Here is a 17,618-nt window from a genome sequence, read left to right on the forward strand (position 1 = left end):
CACTGTCGGTCTGCCTCCATCACCACCTGAGACTTTGTCAGTGGACAAGGGATCCTCAGATTCAGGGTTCTCAATGGCTACAAGGTTGTGGTGCAGCTCCTCACTGTCACTGTCAGAATCTGATTCCTGACTTTCATACTCAGACTCATTGTCAGAATTGTAAATAATCTCCAGATTTTCCACATTTGTGAGTTGTCTCCTTTTGAAAGACATTGCTAATGCTACAGCTTACCTCACTAGCTACATACATAAACAACAACACTGAATGGCTCAGAGTGGGAGTGAGTGGTTACATGATTGACTGCCGGCCATGCGCCAGATTGACTGCCGGCACGCGTATCAATAACTCACTATCAGAAAATTATTTGTGTGGTAATTATTTATACATCTACTGTTTTATTCACATGTTTTCAATGACTGTTGACAAATCATGCCTCTGATTCTTACATAGATTGTAATGGGCACATATTACGTGTGTACTGTTTTGAAGGTTGTACTGATTATGATGAGCTAAGCTAATTCCAGCTGTGTGTAGCCATGTTTGTTGATATACAATGCATTCTGGGTTTCACGTAATCATCTGTTGGCCCAAAGATGTTATAACAAAATTAGGTGAGTAAGGGTTCACAACTTTTTTTGAGGACTTCCGGAAATTAATGATTGAATGGTTGGATGTGACCGATGGTAGACGATCCCCACCCACTTCAACATCCATACTATAAACAGACTCATCTTGTCTCCTCTTAGGTATCTGTGAAATCATCGGATTTCTTTCGATTTCTAGAGTTTTACTCAATTATTTAGATCAATGATGAGCTCACCCGTGATGTGATTAATTCAAAATAGTAATTTCTATTAGCTAATTTATATTGTAGTTTGTCAGCGAGAGTTATACAAATATGACCACTTGTGTTACGTCAATCTTTCCTCAGTTAGCGCTAGTACAAATGTAGCCTACATTTTTCCGGTTTGGATGATTGTGTTATGCTGTAGATACTTGTGTGAATGTCTGAACATTGCATCCAAAAATAAACTGCTCACATTCTGGACATAACTTTACAAGAACTGTGTTTGTGCAAAAGGTTTCTGAAAAAAGTGTGGCTAGCTCAAATGTTGATTGTTGCTTAATTCGAAACTGGCCATTCTAAATAAGCATTCTAATCATACCAGTGTGATCGTACGCTAAAGGGACCACCGTAGAATGATCACACCCGTGTGATGTGGTTAATACTGTCGTGGCAAATTCCTGTATTACCAAATGAGGAGAGTTACAAACTACACACCAGTCAGAGTTACACTTAAACTTAATCTTTAATAATATGAGCTTCACAATAGTCCTTTGACTCTCTGATCAATTCAGTGTCTATAATGAATTCTGAGAGTCCCAACAGTAGAATACAAATATATTTTATAGCCAAGATACACCACTCTCAACTTACATGATGAACCACAGATCTTAGGAACTCTTCACAAAGGGACTTTTACGTGAGAAAGGAGTATCCCTTAGCCAGATAGCATTAGCTATAAATTATCGTTCAGTTTGGTCTCTAAGGTGAGGTTCTAATCTCATTCCTGGTACTTCATAGTACCAAAACATTACCTCATCTAGGGCATAACTCAATTGTCAACTCTATGTACTCCCATCTCAAGTAAACCACCTCTTCTCCCCACTCCTGGACAAGCTCACTGAGGGGAGTGACTTGCGCACAGACATTGTGGAGACAAGTAATTGATTCCCCCTTAATCACGCCATCCCTTCACATGGTTTAAGAATAGGTAAAGACACATTCACATATGAAGACAATGTCCCATTCTGTTCTCTTCCCTTTCTGATATTCTGCATATCACCACGGACATGTGAAAGACAAGCCTGACCTCTCCCCTCTCTGGGCCCCAAGTGACTGAGCCCTAGCTGAGAAGGGAAAGTGCAACTGCCAACAGTATAGTCCAAAGGGATACATTCTAATGACAAATATCTCACATAAGGATTATTATGTAAATAAAACATCTTATTTATCTATGTTACCAAACAAATTCTGATTCTGCATGAATATGTTGGGAGCTAACCAACCAGGTATAATGTTAGCTAGCTAGCATTAGTCTCTAACTAGAAAAGCAAATGGCTCTGGGATACAAATAATAACACCAGCTAGGAAGCCAGCCAGCTGAAGTTAACTAGCTAACTAACAGTACACTTTAGTTTGAAATGAAACCCTTTTCTGTTAAAATTAGAAACGTGTAATATCTGAAAATGTAGCTAGCTAACGCTAGACTATCTTACCTGTATACATCATCATGCATGATGGACGTGTCTCCCTGTCACGAATGCCATGCCACCGTTGCCTTTAATTTGAATATGTGATCTGGAGACAGGTGTTTTCTCCATCTCTTTAGCTATCATATTCTAATTCCACTGATTTCAAAATATGATCCTCCAGAAAGTGGAGGACAACACTTATGCAGCTCCACCACACAATAAAAGTTTTTTTAAAGCCGCGTTCGACAGGACAAGCAGACAAGTTGTTGAAAAGATTACCTTGGACCTTCAGAACAGTCGCATTGGTGAAGAAGACGTATTTATCAAACATTCCACATAAGTACAGGCAAGAATCAGCTTCATCCAACTCTGTTCTTTTCAGGAAAAATATTCTATGGCTGCTTAACATTTCCATATGGCTGGGCTGAAAACCATTATGATGTTGGACATGATGTTGGCTCAGAGCTGTAAATAGATGTGATGCATAGGGGCTCTGAGCCGTTGAATCGCTTGAACCAGCCAACGTGTCCTGGAGCACCAGTGACTTTGGTGCACTGCAATTTGACATTATCTCCAGGATGGTCCAACACTGAGGGAGGAGGAGAGGCAGGCACAACAGGGGTCAGACCTGAAAGAGAGAAGACAAAGGTTTAGAAACAATTCCAAACATAGAACTTTCTGTTCACTTATGCACTACTATACCTAAACCTAGTCTCAACTATAACAGTATCTGTCATCGTTTGAAATTGAAGGCCAGGCATTAGCTAAATTTCATTGTTCATCCAAAAAAGTGACATTCTGAGCTTTGATCATAGAAGATAAACACACTAGTGTCAGCCCAACAGGACGCTCAGCTCTATCCATCCGGTCTCTTTTAATCTGGGTTAGGCGAAGCCACCACAGGGGCACTTAGCCAACCACTGGGGAAACTAGAAAATTCTGCTGAAATGCTAAATTACATACCGTAGACTATACAATGCATCTCAGAAACTAATTAGCTTCATTTGAGAAGGGTTGTTCTAACAGGGGTCAAATTTTCCACAGAAGACACAGGTTTTGAAGAGGATGACAGCTATTAAGATGTTCACACCACTGTGCAAATTTCTTCTTCTTGGAGAGATGGGTAAGTTTTATTAACTTTATTGTGATGGTATGTTCAATAGAACAAAATTTACAAAAAAAACTCCAACACGTTTCAGCATACACTTCATCAGGGAGTATAACGGTACAATTGACTTAATTAACATTCACAGACACTTTGAGGCAACCTAATCTTGCAAATCAAGTCAAGTGTTATTGGTCGCATACACATATTTAGCAGATATTATTGCGGATGAAGCGAAATGCTTGTGTTCCTAGTTCCAACAGTGCAGTAATATCTAACAATACACAACAAAAACAAAGGTATCATTGTACACTAATTATTCATGTTTTCTTTTAAATCCAGAATTTGGAGGATCTAGATTATTTTTCTGACCTCACTGGATTACAACCAAATTATGATAAATGTACTATATTACATATTGGATCACAACAATATAAAACTTTTACATTACCGTGTAGTTTACCGTTATTCATATCCCGAAAGAAAGAAATGATCTCACTACAAAACATTTTTATAGAAAGTTAGCAAAAATAGATAAGATCTTGCTATCGTGGAAAGGAAAATACCTGTCTATTTGTGGAAAAATCACCCTGAATAATTCTTTAGTCATATCCCAGTTGACCAATTTGCTTATGGCCTTGCCCACACCTAATGACTTGTTTTTTAAATTAATATTAAATCAAATTTGATTTGGAACTGCAAGCCAGACAAAATTAAACCGGCCTATTTATATAATGAATATGAACTCGGAGTGCAGAAATTATTAAATATTATAGCATTAGACCTCTCACTAAAGGCTTCAGTTATACAAAAGTTATACCTGATTCCGAATTGGTTCTCTAGCAGATTAGTAAGAATGTCTCACCCAATGTTCAAGAAAGGCCTTTTTCCCTTTATTCAGATTAGAACCTCTCACTTTCAGTTATTTGAAAAGGAAATAATCTCCAAAATTTTGCTATTTTTAAAACAAGCCATGGAAAGTTGGTTGCAATTTCTGTTTAATCCACCAGAAAATATACAATATATTTTTTTAAATGTTTAAAAACGGTATAATCTATGTAAATCTTATCATAAATAGGACTGGCGGAGTTATGTCACACATGCAGCTAGCAAAAATATATGGAAATGTCTGTTCTACTCAAAACTACAACCAACTAATTGCAACATTAACTCAAAAATGGAAGAGGCAAGTGGAAAGAGTAGAAAGTAAGAAACTTTTACATTTACATTTACATTTAAGTCATTTAGCAGACGCTCTTATCCAGAGCGACTTACAAATTGGTGCATACACCTTATGACATCCAGTGGAACAGCCACTTTACAATAGTGCATCTAAATCTTTTTAAGGGGGGGGGGGGAGATTCTGCATTAAAGGCCAATTTGGTTTAAGAGAATTGTGCTAAATAGAAATGTATACCAGTTTAATTGAAGGACCAAAAAAGTGACAGCTGTACAATGTAGATTGTAGATGTACCGATTCCATGTCACATAGTTTATGAACTGATACACAAAACGATGCTGGATTCGAAACTTAGAGTATTTCCATTTCAATTATTATACAAAATTCTTGCAACCAATACAATGTTAAACATATGGGGGGATACAACCATCCCAGCTCTGCAGATTTTTCTAAAAAGAGACAGAATCGTTAGATCATTTGTTTTGGTACTGTCCATGTGTAGCTTGTTTTTGGTCGGAGGTTCAGGAATGGATGGAGAATTGCAATTAATACCTGGAGTTAACACTGCAAATAACAGTGCTGGGGGATTTGTCATAGATCAATAATAAAATAATACTCTTAGCAAAAAAATATATCTTTAATTTGCAATCATTAGAAACTATGAGAATAGAAAGGTTCAGAACATTTGTGAATGCACAACTATACACACAAATCTATAAAGTAAAAAATGGAATGATTAAATATTAGGACGAGCAACGTCAGAGTCTGGAGTTCTTATATACAGTTGAATTCGGAAATGTACATACACTTAGGTTGGAGTCATTAAAACTTGTTTTTCAACCACTCCGCAAATTTATTTTTAACAAACTATAGTTTTGGCAAGTCGGTTAGGACATCTACCTTGTGCATGACACAAGTAATTTTTCCAACAATTGTTTACAGACAGGTTATTCCACTTAAAATTCACTGTATCACAATTCCAGTGGGTCAGAAGATTACATACACTAAGTTGACTGTGCCTTTAAACAGCTTGGAAAATTCCATAAAATGATGTCATGGCTTTAGAAGTTTCTGATAGGGTAATTGACATCATTTGAGTCAATTGGATGTGTACCTGTGGATGGATTTCAAAGCCTACCTTCAAACTCAGTGCCTCTTTGCTTGACATCATGAGAAAATCAAAGGAATCAGCCAATACCTCAGAAAGAAAATTGTAGACCTCCACATGTCTGGTTCATCCTTGGGAGCAATTTCCAAACGCCTGAAGGTACCACGTTCATCTGTACAAACAATAGTACGCAAGAATAAACACCATAGTACCACGCAGCCATCATACCGCTCAGGTCTGGTGGGATAAAAATATAACTGTTTGGCCATAATGACCATCATTGGAGGAAAAAGGGGGAGGCTTGCAAGCTGAAGAACACCATCCCAACCGTGAAGCATGGGGGTGGCAGCATCATGTTGTGGGGGTGCTTTGCTGCAGGAGGGCCTGGTACACTTCACAAAATAGATGGCATCATGAGGGAGAAAAATTATGTGGATATATTGAAGCAACATCTCAAGACATCAGTCGGGAAGTTAAAGCTTGGTCGCAAATGGGTCTTCCAAATGGACAATGACTCCCAGCATACTTCCACAGTTGTGGCAAAATGACTTAAAGACAACAAAGTCAAAGCATTGGAGTGGCCATCACAAAGCCCTGACCTCAATCCCATAGAAAATGTGTGGGCAGAACTGAAAAAGCATGTGCGAGCAAGGAGGCCTACAAACCTGACACTGTTTCACCAGCTCTGTCAGGAGGAATGGGCCAAAATTCACCCAACATATTGTGGGAAGCTGGTGGAAGGCTACTTGAAACATTTGACCCAAGTTAAACTATTTAAAGGCAATGCCACCAAATACTAGTTGAGTGTATGTAAATTTCTGGCCCACTGGGAATGTGAGAATGATAAAATAAATAATTCTCTCTGCTATTAATCTGACATTTCACATTCTTAAAATAAAGTCCTGACTCCAACAGAGTCATAAGTCAAAATCATAAGTCAACGGGTTCACATACTTTGTCCAACCTACACTGTGAATGTTTAAATGATGTATTCAATATAGACAAGAAAAATACAATAATTTGTGTGTTATTAGTTTAAACACTGTGTTTGTCTATTGTTATGATTAAGATGAAGATCAGATCAGATCAAATTTTCTAACTATTTTCTGCAGAAATCCAGGTAATTCCAAAGGGTTAACATACTTTTTCTTTCCACTGTATGTATATACTGTATATACGACTCTGGAGAAAATGAGGAGACCACAGCAAAATGATCATTTTCTCTGGTTTTACTATTTATCGGTATGTGTTTGGGTAAAATGAGAATATTTTGTTTTATTCTATAAAGTATTGACAACATTTCTCCCAAATTCCAAATATTGTTATAAAATAACAAAAAAAGATGCAGTGTTGTCAGACCTAGAATAATGCAAATAAAATAAGTTCATATTAATTACACAATTAAATAACACAATACGAATGTTTTAACTTAGGAAGAGTGCAGAAATCAATATTTGGTGGAATAACCCTGATTATCAATCGCAGCCTTCATGCTTCTTGGCATGCTCTCCACCAGTCTTTCACATTGATGTTGGGTGACTTCGTGCCACTCCTGGCGTAAAAATGTAAGCAGCTCGGCTTTGTTTGACGGCTTGTGACATCCATCTTCATCTTGATCACATTCCAGAGGTTTTCAATGGGGTTCAGGTCTGGAGATTGGGCTGGCAATGATAACACTGTGGCTTGTAGGCCTCTCCAGGTCTCGCACCCACTGTGAAATTTGGTGGAGGACCGGTGATGATCTGGGGGTGCTTCAGCAAGGCTGGAATCGGGCAGATTTGTCTTGGTGAAGGACGCATGAATCAAGCTACGTACAAGGTTGTCCTTGAAGAAAACTTGCTTCTTTCTGCTCTGACAATGTTCCCAAACTCTGAGGATTGGTTTTTCCAGCAGGACAATGCTCCATACCACACAGCCAGGTCAATCAAGGTGTGGATGGAGGACCACCAGATCAAGACCCTGTCATGGCCAGCCCAATCTCCAGACCTAAACCCCATTGAACCCCATTGATATGATCAAGGTGAAGATGGATGGTCACAAGCTGTCAAACAAAGCTGAGCTGCTTGAATTTTTGCGCCAGGAGTGACACAAAGTCACCCAACACCAATGTGAAAGACTGGTGGAGGGCATGACAAGACGCATGAAGGCTGTGATTGAAAGGGGGCGGCAGGGTAGCCTAGTGGTTAGAGCGTTGGGCTAGTAACCGGAAGGTTGCAAGATCAAATCCCCGAGCTGACAAGGTACAAATCTGTTGTTCTGCCCCTGAACAGGCAGTTAACCCACTGTTCCTAGGCTGTCATTGAAAATAAGAATTTGTTCTTAACTGACTTGCCTAGTTAGATAAAGGTTAAAAAAAACATTTTTAAATAAAAATCAGGGTTATTTCACCAAATATTGATTTCTGATCTCTTCCTAAATTAAAACATTAGAATTGTGTTGTTTAAAGATTAATATGAACTTATTTTCTTTGCATAATTCTAGGTCTGACAACACTGCATATTTTTTGTTATTTTGACCAGTTGTCATTTTCTGAAAATAAATGTTCTAAATGATAATATTTTGGGGGGGAATTTGGGAGAAATGTTGTCAGTAGTTTATAGAAGAAAACAAAATTGTTAATTTTACCCAAACACATACCGATAAATAGTAAAACCAAAGAATCGGATCATTTTGCAGTGGTCTCTTCATTTTTTCCCGAGCTGTATATGTGTGTGTGTGTGTGATGGGATGTATAGACAGTATGGACAGAATATGTAATATATCTGAAGAATACGTAATATAGAATAGTATATGCACATCAATAGTTAAACAGCATAGGCCTTGACTAGAACACAGTATACACATATGAAGTGGGTAAAACAGTATGTAAACATTATTAAAGTGACCAGTGTCTATTAAAGTGACCATGTCTATGTACATAGGCAGCAGCCTCTAAGGTGCAGGCAATACAATCTTTTAAGGTTTAATATATTTTTGTAAGACGTTTTCCTTTGTTTTATTTAAAGTTCATGCGCTAGCTGGGACTGAGCCCTCTGCCATACAACAGGAGAGTGGTCTCATGTCAGCCAATGTTGGAGACACAATGGTTCTGCAATGCCTCTATAAAGGCGACATGGCCATGCATTTCTCCTGGTACAAGCAGCCCTTCAGAGAAAAACCTCATCTCATCTCAACCATCTATAAGTATGACAAATATGCTACATTTTACCATGAGTTTAAGGATAACCCTCGGTTCTCAGTGCAAAGCAGCAACGGGGTAAATCACCTCAGCATCTCAAACATCAAAAGCTCGGATTCAGCCACGTACTACTGTGGGAGCGCACACTCAAATGTGGTGGAATTTGGAAAAGGGACCATTCTCAATGTAAAAGGTATAGTGCTGAGAAATGTATTTTGATATTTTCAGACATTCCCCAAAAAATTGAATTGATAGATAAAGAGCCGTAAAAATAAAAGTTACATTTTGTATATAGTCTTACTACAGCATATTCAATGCAATTTGCTGACATATTTAAACACACTCTTGTCAGGTTCAGAGTCCAACAGCATGTCTGTGCTCCAGCAGTCTGTGTCTGAATCAGTCCAACTAGGAGACTCTGTGACTCTGAACTGTACAATACACACTGAGACCTGTGCAGGAGGACACAGTGTCTATTGGTTCGGACATGGCTCAGGAGAATCCCATCCAGGAATCATTTACACCCATGGAGACAAGAGTGATCAGTGTGAGAAGAGCCCTGAGTCTGGGTCTCCTACACAGAGCTGTGTCTACAACCTCCCCAAGAGGAACCTCAGCCTCTCTGATGATGGGACTTACTACTGTGCTGTGGCTTCATGTGGGGAGATACTGTTTGGAGACGGGACCAAGCTGGACATTCATGGTAAATATAATTAGCTTGTTTATTAACAATATACAAACATAACCCTTAGTTATTACACTGCATTAGCCAATACTATATTATATACAGGGTTGTGGAGCAACTGGGTAGTAACAGATTACATGTAACTGTAATCAGTTACATGTAATCAGGTTTAAACAAAAACGTAATCAGTTACATTACCAGCAAAAATATTGTAATCAGATTTCAGGTACTTTTGAAAAACTAGATGATTAATTGTTGGATTACACGTAAATTCAGAAAGGATGGTTGGGGAAAAATACATTATAACACCTTTCTGCTTTCTCAATGACATTCAATTCAGCATTGAAAAAAAGGCGCAAATGAAATTTGTTTTCACCTGATTGAGTCTGACCACAGGTCAGAGACCACTATGACGAGACATCAAATGTGTTTGGGTAATCCAAAAGTTACGTTACTGATTATAATTTTGTGGACAGATAACAAGTAACTGTAATGAATTACACTTAGAAAGTAACCTAGCCAACCCTGATTGTATAGAATTATACAGAAATGGGAAATATAAAAGGTTTAATTCTTTCAGGTGGTGACATTCAGGTTGCGACTGAAGTGGATATGAGAATCCTTGTCCTCCTCTCCATCATAAGAACTGGAGTTCTCCTTTGCTGTCTGACCATCATCTTCCTCATCTACCTCATCAGGAAATAGATATATTCTATGATTCAGTTTCAACATTTTAAATTGTGTTTTTTTACATTGGATAAAAGTAGAGCAACAAAATTGTAAATCATACACTGCATTTGAGGAACAATGGGAAAGTAATTCTGCTTTGAAAGTTGATAAACTTGTAACCTCACTTTTGAGAAAATGGCCTTTGAATGTTTTGGAACCTACTGGAGAACTTTCCTTTGTCTACATTCAGCAGTGTTCACACCCTCTTAAGCCAGCCACACCCATCTCTTTAACGATTCACATATGAGGTCCTGTGCTAAACTGTGAGTAGTGTAGTAAAGATTAAGACTAAAAGTGGTAAAAGTAGTAGCCTACAATAAGGAAAAATCCCAGGTAAACAAAGTGTCCAGATATTTATTTTTTTACAAATATTAGATGATGCTTACCCAGACACACTTGTCTAAATTGATGGGTCATGTGAAATAAATGCTTTAACCCCCCGGCCACACCCAGTGGTGGAAAAAGTACTTAATTGTCATACTTGAGCAAAGGTAAAGATACCTTAATAGAAAATGAGTCAAGTAAAAGTCACCCACTAAAATACTACTTGACTAAAAGTCAAAAGGTATTTGGTTTTAAAAGTACCAGATGTAAATGGAATTGCTAAAATGTACTTAAGTCTCAAAAGTAAAAGTAAAAGTATAAATAATTACAAATTCGTCACATTAAGCAAACCAGTTGGCACAATTTTAGCCAGGGGCACACTCCAATACTTAGCATTTGTGTTTAGTGAGTCTGACAGATCAGATGCAGTAGGGATGACCAATGGTTATTTGCATAGTAGCAATATCAGAAAAAGATAGCGTCAATATAAATAAAATAATATACAGTTTGTACAAGAACAATATCAACAATGATATCAGTGATAGACGAGGTAGTTATATGCATACAATCAGGGGTGAAGTGGCTGAGCAGCAGGATAAAATAGTAGCAGAAACATATGGTGTGTGTGTTAGGAGAGAGTAATTTGAATAGAGGCACTGCAGATAGTGCTGATGACTGGTCCGTCCAAACTATGCATGAACAAAGGAATCTATCCAGGGCATGTGATGTCAATAGCCTCTTCATCGCAAAACTCCCTGATATTCTCAAAAGATACATTTGTCTAGCTGTGTCCAGTCCAGGTGGTGCTTGTACAGGCAGACCATCTATGGGAAGAAGGATGTCAGCGTTGCGCAGAAGCTGAAACCTGGTCCCGACTGAGTCTGAACGCTCCTTCGGCATCAAGAACACCAGAGTCCAGAACATCGAAGCTGTAAAACAGGAAATAACAAAATAATTGTAGACATTACAACCTTGCACAACATCAATTCACCTCCCAAGTTTAGATAAGAAGAATAACCTCATACAATGAAAATGATATTCACCTGAAGTGCTGGTACTGCTTGATCTGTGGCAGTAGCCTGTAGTACGGCAAGTGTTGTTGCCAGCCATAGCTTTCCACCAGCACCGTACCATCCTCCAGTCCAACCAGTTGTGGGATGTTGACCCCTGTCACAGTGCTGTCCTTCACAACACCATAAATCTCAGACAGTGTTCACTCTGGTCTTTCTGAAGCGCTGCTTGATGAGGCCGAAGCATCAGTCGGGGGTAAACTTGGTGTGGCCTGTGATCAGGAAGTGAAGTCCAGACTGTGGTGGAGCTTAAGCATGGTCCGCCAGGCACAATGCCAGAGTGTTGTTCTTGTTTTGGCCACTGCAGTTATCACAACTCAGGTCCACATGTGGTTCCCCAACTTCGTAGTTGGTGAAGAAATGGTGCATGTAGTTGTTGACTGCGCTGCTGCCTTTGCTGGATGACATACCTTCATCAATCAAGTAGTTGACTTGTTGTGGTATTCCTTCACAGTGGACACCAAACAAGCCACACTTGCGGGGAGTTAAAAAGTAGATGGGACCTGGCTGCATAGGGTCAGAAGGATAGAGCACCTGCAAACAACAAAATAACATTAAGATGAATTTATGAAAAGAAAATGTAATGTAGCGAAAATGAAAATGTAACGTAAAACATAATGTATGTTTTTAATAATTTGTCGTTTCACTTACCTACAAATGTGCGGAGCAGCATCACTGCATACAGCAACATAATCTTGGAAATTGGAAGTTAAAGTGATAACACACAGCCCGACTACACATACCTCTGGAAAATACAGAAATAATGTGAGCTCAATAAATGTAGTTCCAATCATGTTGGTTGGTCAATTAAATAATCAAAACATGTTGTTTAAGCTTTATATACCATGTGTTGCCATCAATTCCTTGTAGAGATGCCACACGGCTGCTTTTGTCACATGGGATGGCAGCAACTTTGCACCAAAGTGTTTGTGTCCTGGGTGGCATCCTGGTAATACTATTGCATTATCCTCTGCGTAGTTGTTGATGAAGTTCACCACTCGCTGCAAGTCCTCATGCTTCAGGTGTAACCTGTGCTTGCTTGGGTCAGCTCTCTTTTTGATGGGATGCGTTAGAATATTCTCCTTGTATGACTGGTGGAGGAGAGTCAGGCGTGTTCTACTGATGCTGAAAGACAAATTACAGATGCATATATTTTGGCATTATTATACAATAGATAGCCGTAATCACCGTCAGACACAACTGGCTAACTTGATGGGCCATGTATCATCTGGCAGGTTGGAGTCTTTTGTTGAGATACTAGCTAAACAATGAACCAGAATCCTAATCCATAGAGTACTAGCAATACAAACTGGTTGTCATAGCTAGCTAAAATGATCCAAATAGGTTCAATGTTAGCTCGTTAGCTAGATAACATTAGGCTATAACTAGCAATGCGAAATGGCATTCTGAGATAACATTACTACACAAAGATCATAAACGTAATGTTAGCTAGTGAGCCAGCCATCTAATGTCAGCTAGCTAGCTAGCTAGCTAACAGTAAGCTTTAACTTGCAATGAAAACAACTTTCTGACAAAATTAGAAATGTATAATATCCGAAACTGTAGCGAGACTCTTACCCATATACATGGATGACGGCAGACTGCAACCCCGGCAGACTGCAACCCCTTTCATTAAATAAGACGTCCTATGTCGTTTCTGTTTTGTTTGTACAGTTTGCTTGGCCGGTTGTTATGTCAAGTCACTCTGGGTCACACTGACTATGTGCAATGCTGTACAAATCATCTTAAGCTTTAACCCCCACTCAAACTCTGACCATTTTACTCACCCTAACAGAGCTGGTTAGGCGGTTTTCATGTTATCCAGAGCATTGGTGACTGTAACTGGGCTCTTGGCAACAATTTATTTACACTTTTTTGCCAATGTTTACTGACACCGGGCATATTCATCTGGTGTTGGCGTTTGTAAATTCATCAATTATTCTGCGCTCTGGCACACTCAGACGAGAGTGCTCTGAAACTATTTTTATTTGGCTTAACCAACTAGGCTTGTTATTTAACAATTGTATTCGTATTTACAGATGGCATACAAATTTGTTATTAACTTCTTTGGGATAGGGGGCGGTATTTTGACGTCCAGATGAAAAGTGTGCCCAAAGAATACTGCCTGCTACTCAGGCCCATAATGGATAGAAAACACTCTAAAGTTTCTAAAACTGTTAAAATAATGTTTGTGAGTATAACAGAACTGAAATGACAGGCAAAACCCCGAGGACAAACCATCCCAAAAAAATAAAAAATCATCCTACCACTGATTTCAGTGGCTGGCACTTTTATAATAGGATGAAATCGTGCCCGATTGCAGTTCCTAGGGCTTCCACTAGATGTCAACAGTGTTTACAAAGAGTTTCAGGCTGGTTTTTGGAAAAATGAGCCAGAAATTGTAGTTTTTCTAGGTGGCTCCCATTTTGGCTTTAGTGTTTCGAAGCACGTGAATGAGAGCGCGTTCTTTGGTATTTTTCTCCGGTAAAGACAACGATTCTCCATCTTAAATGTGATTGTGTATTTGCATATTAGGGTACCTATTGTTTGATTATACACATTGATTGACTTGTTTGGATAAGTTTATTGGTAACGTTTGGGATTAATTTTGTATGCATTTTGAAGGAGGGAAACCGAATGTACTATTGACTGAAGCGCGCCAGCAAAACTGAGTTTTATGGATATAAAGAAGGACATTATCAAACAAAAGGACTGTTTGTGATGTATCTGGGACCTTTTGGAGTGCCAACAGAAGAAGATCTTCCAAGGTAAGGCATATATATTTCTGACTTTCGTGTCACAACTCCCTGGTTGAAAATGATTAGTTATGCATTTGTGTGCTGGGCATTGTCCTCAGATAATCGCATGGTTTGCTTTCGCGGTAAAGCCTTTTTGAAATCTGACATGATGGCTGGATTAACAACAAGTTAAGCTTTATTTTGATGTATTGCACTTGTGATTTCATGAAAGTTTAATATTTATAGTAATTTAATTTGAATTTGGCGCTCTGTAATTTCACCGGAAATTGTCAAAATGGGACGGTAGCGTCCCACTAAGTTAAATACTGAAATCATGTGACAGATTATGTGACACTTAGATTGCACACAGGTGGACTTTATTTAACTTATTATGTGACTTCTGAAAGTAATTGGTTGCACCAGATCGTATTTAGTGGCTTCATAGCAAAGGGGGTGAATACATATGCACGCCCCACTTTTCCATTTTAGATTTTTTTGAATTTTTTAAAACAAGTTTTTTTTTTTCATTTCACTTCACCAATTTGGACTATTTTGTGCATGTCCATTACATGAAATCCATATAAAAATAAATATCCACCATAATTTGCAAATAAATATATTCCTCCAATAAAACATTTATTGAAAATGAGCAGATTCAAATAATAAAATCCTTTGGTTTCAGAGTATCATTTTCCCCTGACTCTTACCGCTCTTGTCTGGACGCATCAAACATTGTCATTGTAATTCTACTGTCATTCTACTGTCATGGGGAATATGCAAGGAAAGGAACAAAGGACTTAGAGGTATAGAAAGACTCATCATTAGCATCTAATGTGCATATTAACAGCTTCTACTTGACTTACTGTTGTGTATGTTGCACAGTAATGTTCGACAATGTGTCCATGTAAGAGGAAAATATACTGCTTCAGTAAGATTGCTTGTATACTGTACTTAATATATATATATTTCTCCTTCTCAAGAGAATCATACCGGATTGCTGAACTACATAACATTTGTTTTGGTTGTTATCATCATCATCATCTTGATTGCAACTAACATATTCACAAGCAGAATTACAATCCAGATTACAAGAGGCCAGATAGACAGAGCTGAGCGTCCTGTTGGGCTGACACTACCATGTTTATCTTCTATGATCAAATGTAATGCAGCGAAACTCAGAATACCTTTAAGGTATAGGTGGACTGAAAGCCAAGGCTCCTGCTAACTGCATGAGTTCTTCAGTTCAGTGATCTACTTGGTGCAGTCAGAGGAGCACCACCTATTGGTTAACAACCACCAATTCTAGCCAATAGTTATCTACCTCAGGGGGTGGATAGAATGCCCAAAATAATGATTAGACGCAACCTTAATTGGTGTCATCACTGTGAAAACATATTTTTTATGTTTACTGTAACCCAGAACATTTGTTTAAATGTTATAATTGACAATATACACTATGTTTAACAAACTTAAAATGGTCAATTCTGGGAACTTCTATGATAAACTACAGCCTACAGACTAATATCTTATCATTCTCTCTCTCAAACCAAATGTAAGAGTGGAAAATCAGTGGTTGGTGGTAAGAACATTTTTATCTTTTGTCATTTTATGCAGCTATAGTTCTCACACCATGTCCCGCCCCTAATCACAAATTACTTTCATCTAAAGACATAGTTCTTCCTTCATGGACTGGCAGTGTGTATCTAAACACAGAATGGTACACATATATTTATCAGCTCTTGTCATCTACGGCTTGTGTGAGTTATCTAAGCCATTATGATTTTGTGATTCATAGTTAAGACTAGGTTTAGGTATAGTAGTGCATGAGTGAACAGAACGTTCTATGTTTGGAATTGTTTCTAAACCTTTGTTTTCTCTCCTCCGCCCTCAGTGGTAGCCCAACCTGGAGATAATGTCACTTTTCACTGCACGGATGTCACTGGTGCTCCAGCACATGTTGCCTGGTTCAAACAAGACAACGGCTCAGAGCCTCTATGCATCGCGTCTATGTACAGCTCTGAGTCAACTGTCCAACATCATAATGGTTTTCAGCCCAGCCATATGGAAATGTTCATCAGCAATAGAAACATCTTGGATGGTGGATGAAGCTGATTCTGGTGTTTACTGCTGTGGGATGTTTGATAAATACATCATCTTCACCAATGTGACTGTTCTGAAGGTCCAAGGTAATCTTTTCAACAACTTGTCTGCTATGACTCCAACTGCACTAACATGTATCTGATGTATCAGAGATATTATTGAGAAGATGTTGGAGATATAACTCTATCGTACTACAGTGGAAATAACTGCAGGAATGTTTAACTCTCCTAATCGTCCAAAAGGTCACAACATTTCAGAAAAGGACCTTACAGAGAACTGTGAAGAAGGTATGTTTATTCTGTTATGTTAAGTGAGAATCTTTCGTAAATGAATTAATATTATCTACGATTAAAGTACAGCAGAATATAAATAAAATGCAACGGCATCTTAAAGCAATCCAGACTGAGAATCTTCCATTGGTAGCAAACAGGGTAATGTTTTAAATAGTTCTGATTCTGATTGAAATCGATTTTGTAGAAATGTACCTCATTCCATTGGTTGTGATCCTGGGTGTTGTAACTGCGACACTACCTGTAGTCTTCCTCATCCTGGTCCTCAAGATTAGACGAGACACAAAAAGACACAACACAAGTAGAAGCCCATTTCATGATAATATGGGGCCTGTGAACTAGAATGAAATTATCTGTTCACCTCTTCTCTCATCCCATCTCTCTTTCATATCCTATTCAGGAACTGATTCTCAACGACAACCACAACTTGACCAGGTAAACACTGTATGATTAAATACTGTATGTTCAGCCATATTTTTTAAATACAATTCAGAAACACTGTAAATTATAATTGTATGTGATGATATTTATAAATCTACAGATACAAGAAGAGGAAGATGGAGAGGAGAAGAGAGAAGGAGCTGGACCCCCATGTAGTGTATGCTGCTACAAGATGATAAAGTGGAGGAGGATGAAAGAGGAGGACAATTAGTTGGCCAAATCTTTGAATATAAGTTCAAATCTTGCTATATTGTATCTGTATAGTTAAATTAAATGTATTGAAATCTAAATAAATCTCTGCAGTGTATGATTAAGCTATAAGGCCTGAGGGGGTGTGTGATATGGCCAATATACCCCAGCTCAGGGCTGTTCTTACGCACGACGCAACGCGGAGTGCCTGGATACAGCCCTTA

At 38.4% G+C, this 17,618-nt stretch overlaps 1 protein-coding gene across 1 annotated transcript; it reads left to right on the top strand.

The window, feature by feature from the left end:
• The first annotated feature begins 3,190 nt into the window (after positions 1 to 3,190).
• LOC118392638 (immunoglobulin alpha-2 heavy chain-like) lies at positions 3,191 to 10,896 on the top strand. Its single transcript, XM_035784679.2, has 4 exons — positions 3,191 to 3,380; positions 8,656 to 9,021; positions 9,181 to 9,531; positions 10,094 to 10,896. The coding sequence occupies exons 1-4, from the start codon at positions 3,323 to 3,325 to the stop codon at positions 10,216 to 10,218; spliced, it is 900 nt and encodes a 299-aa protein (XP_035640572.1). The 5' UTR covers positions 3,191 to 3,322; the 3' UTR covers positions 10,219 to 10,896.
• Positions 10,897 to 17,618: the final 6,722 nt, after the last annotated feature.

The sequence above is a fragment of the Oncorhynchus keta genome, chromosome 13, assembly GCF_023373465.1.
Source record: "Oncorhynchus keta strain PuntledgeMale-10-30-2019 chromosome 13, Oket_V2, whole genome shotgun sequence".
Lineage (NCBI taxonomy): Eukaryota > Metazoa > Chordata > Actinopteri > Salmoniformes > Salmonidae > Oncorhynchus > Oncorhynchus keta.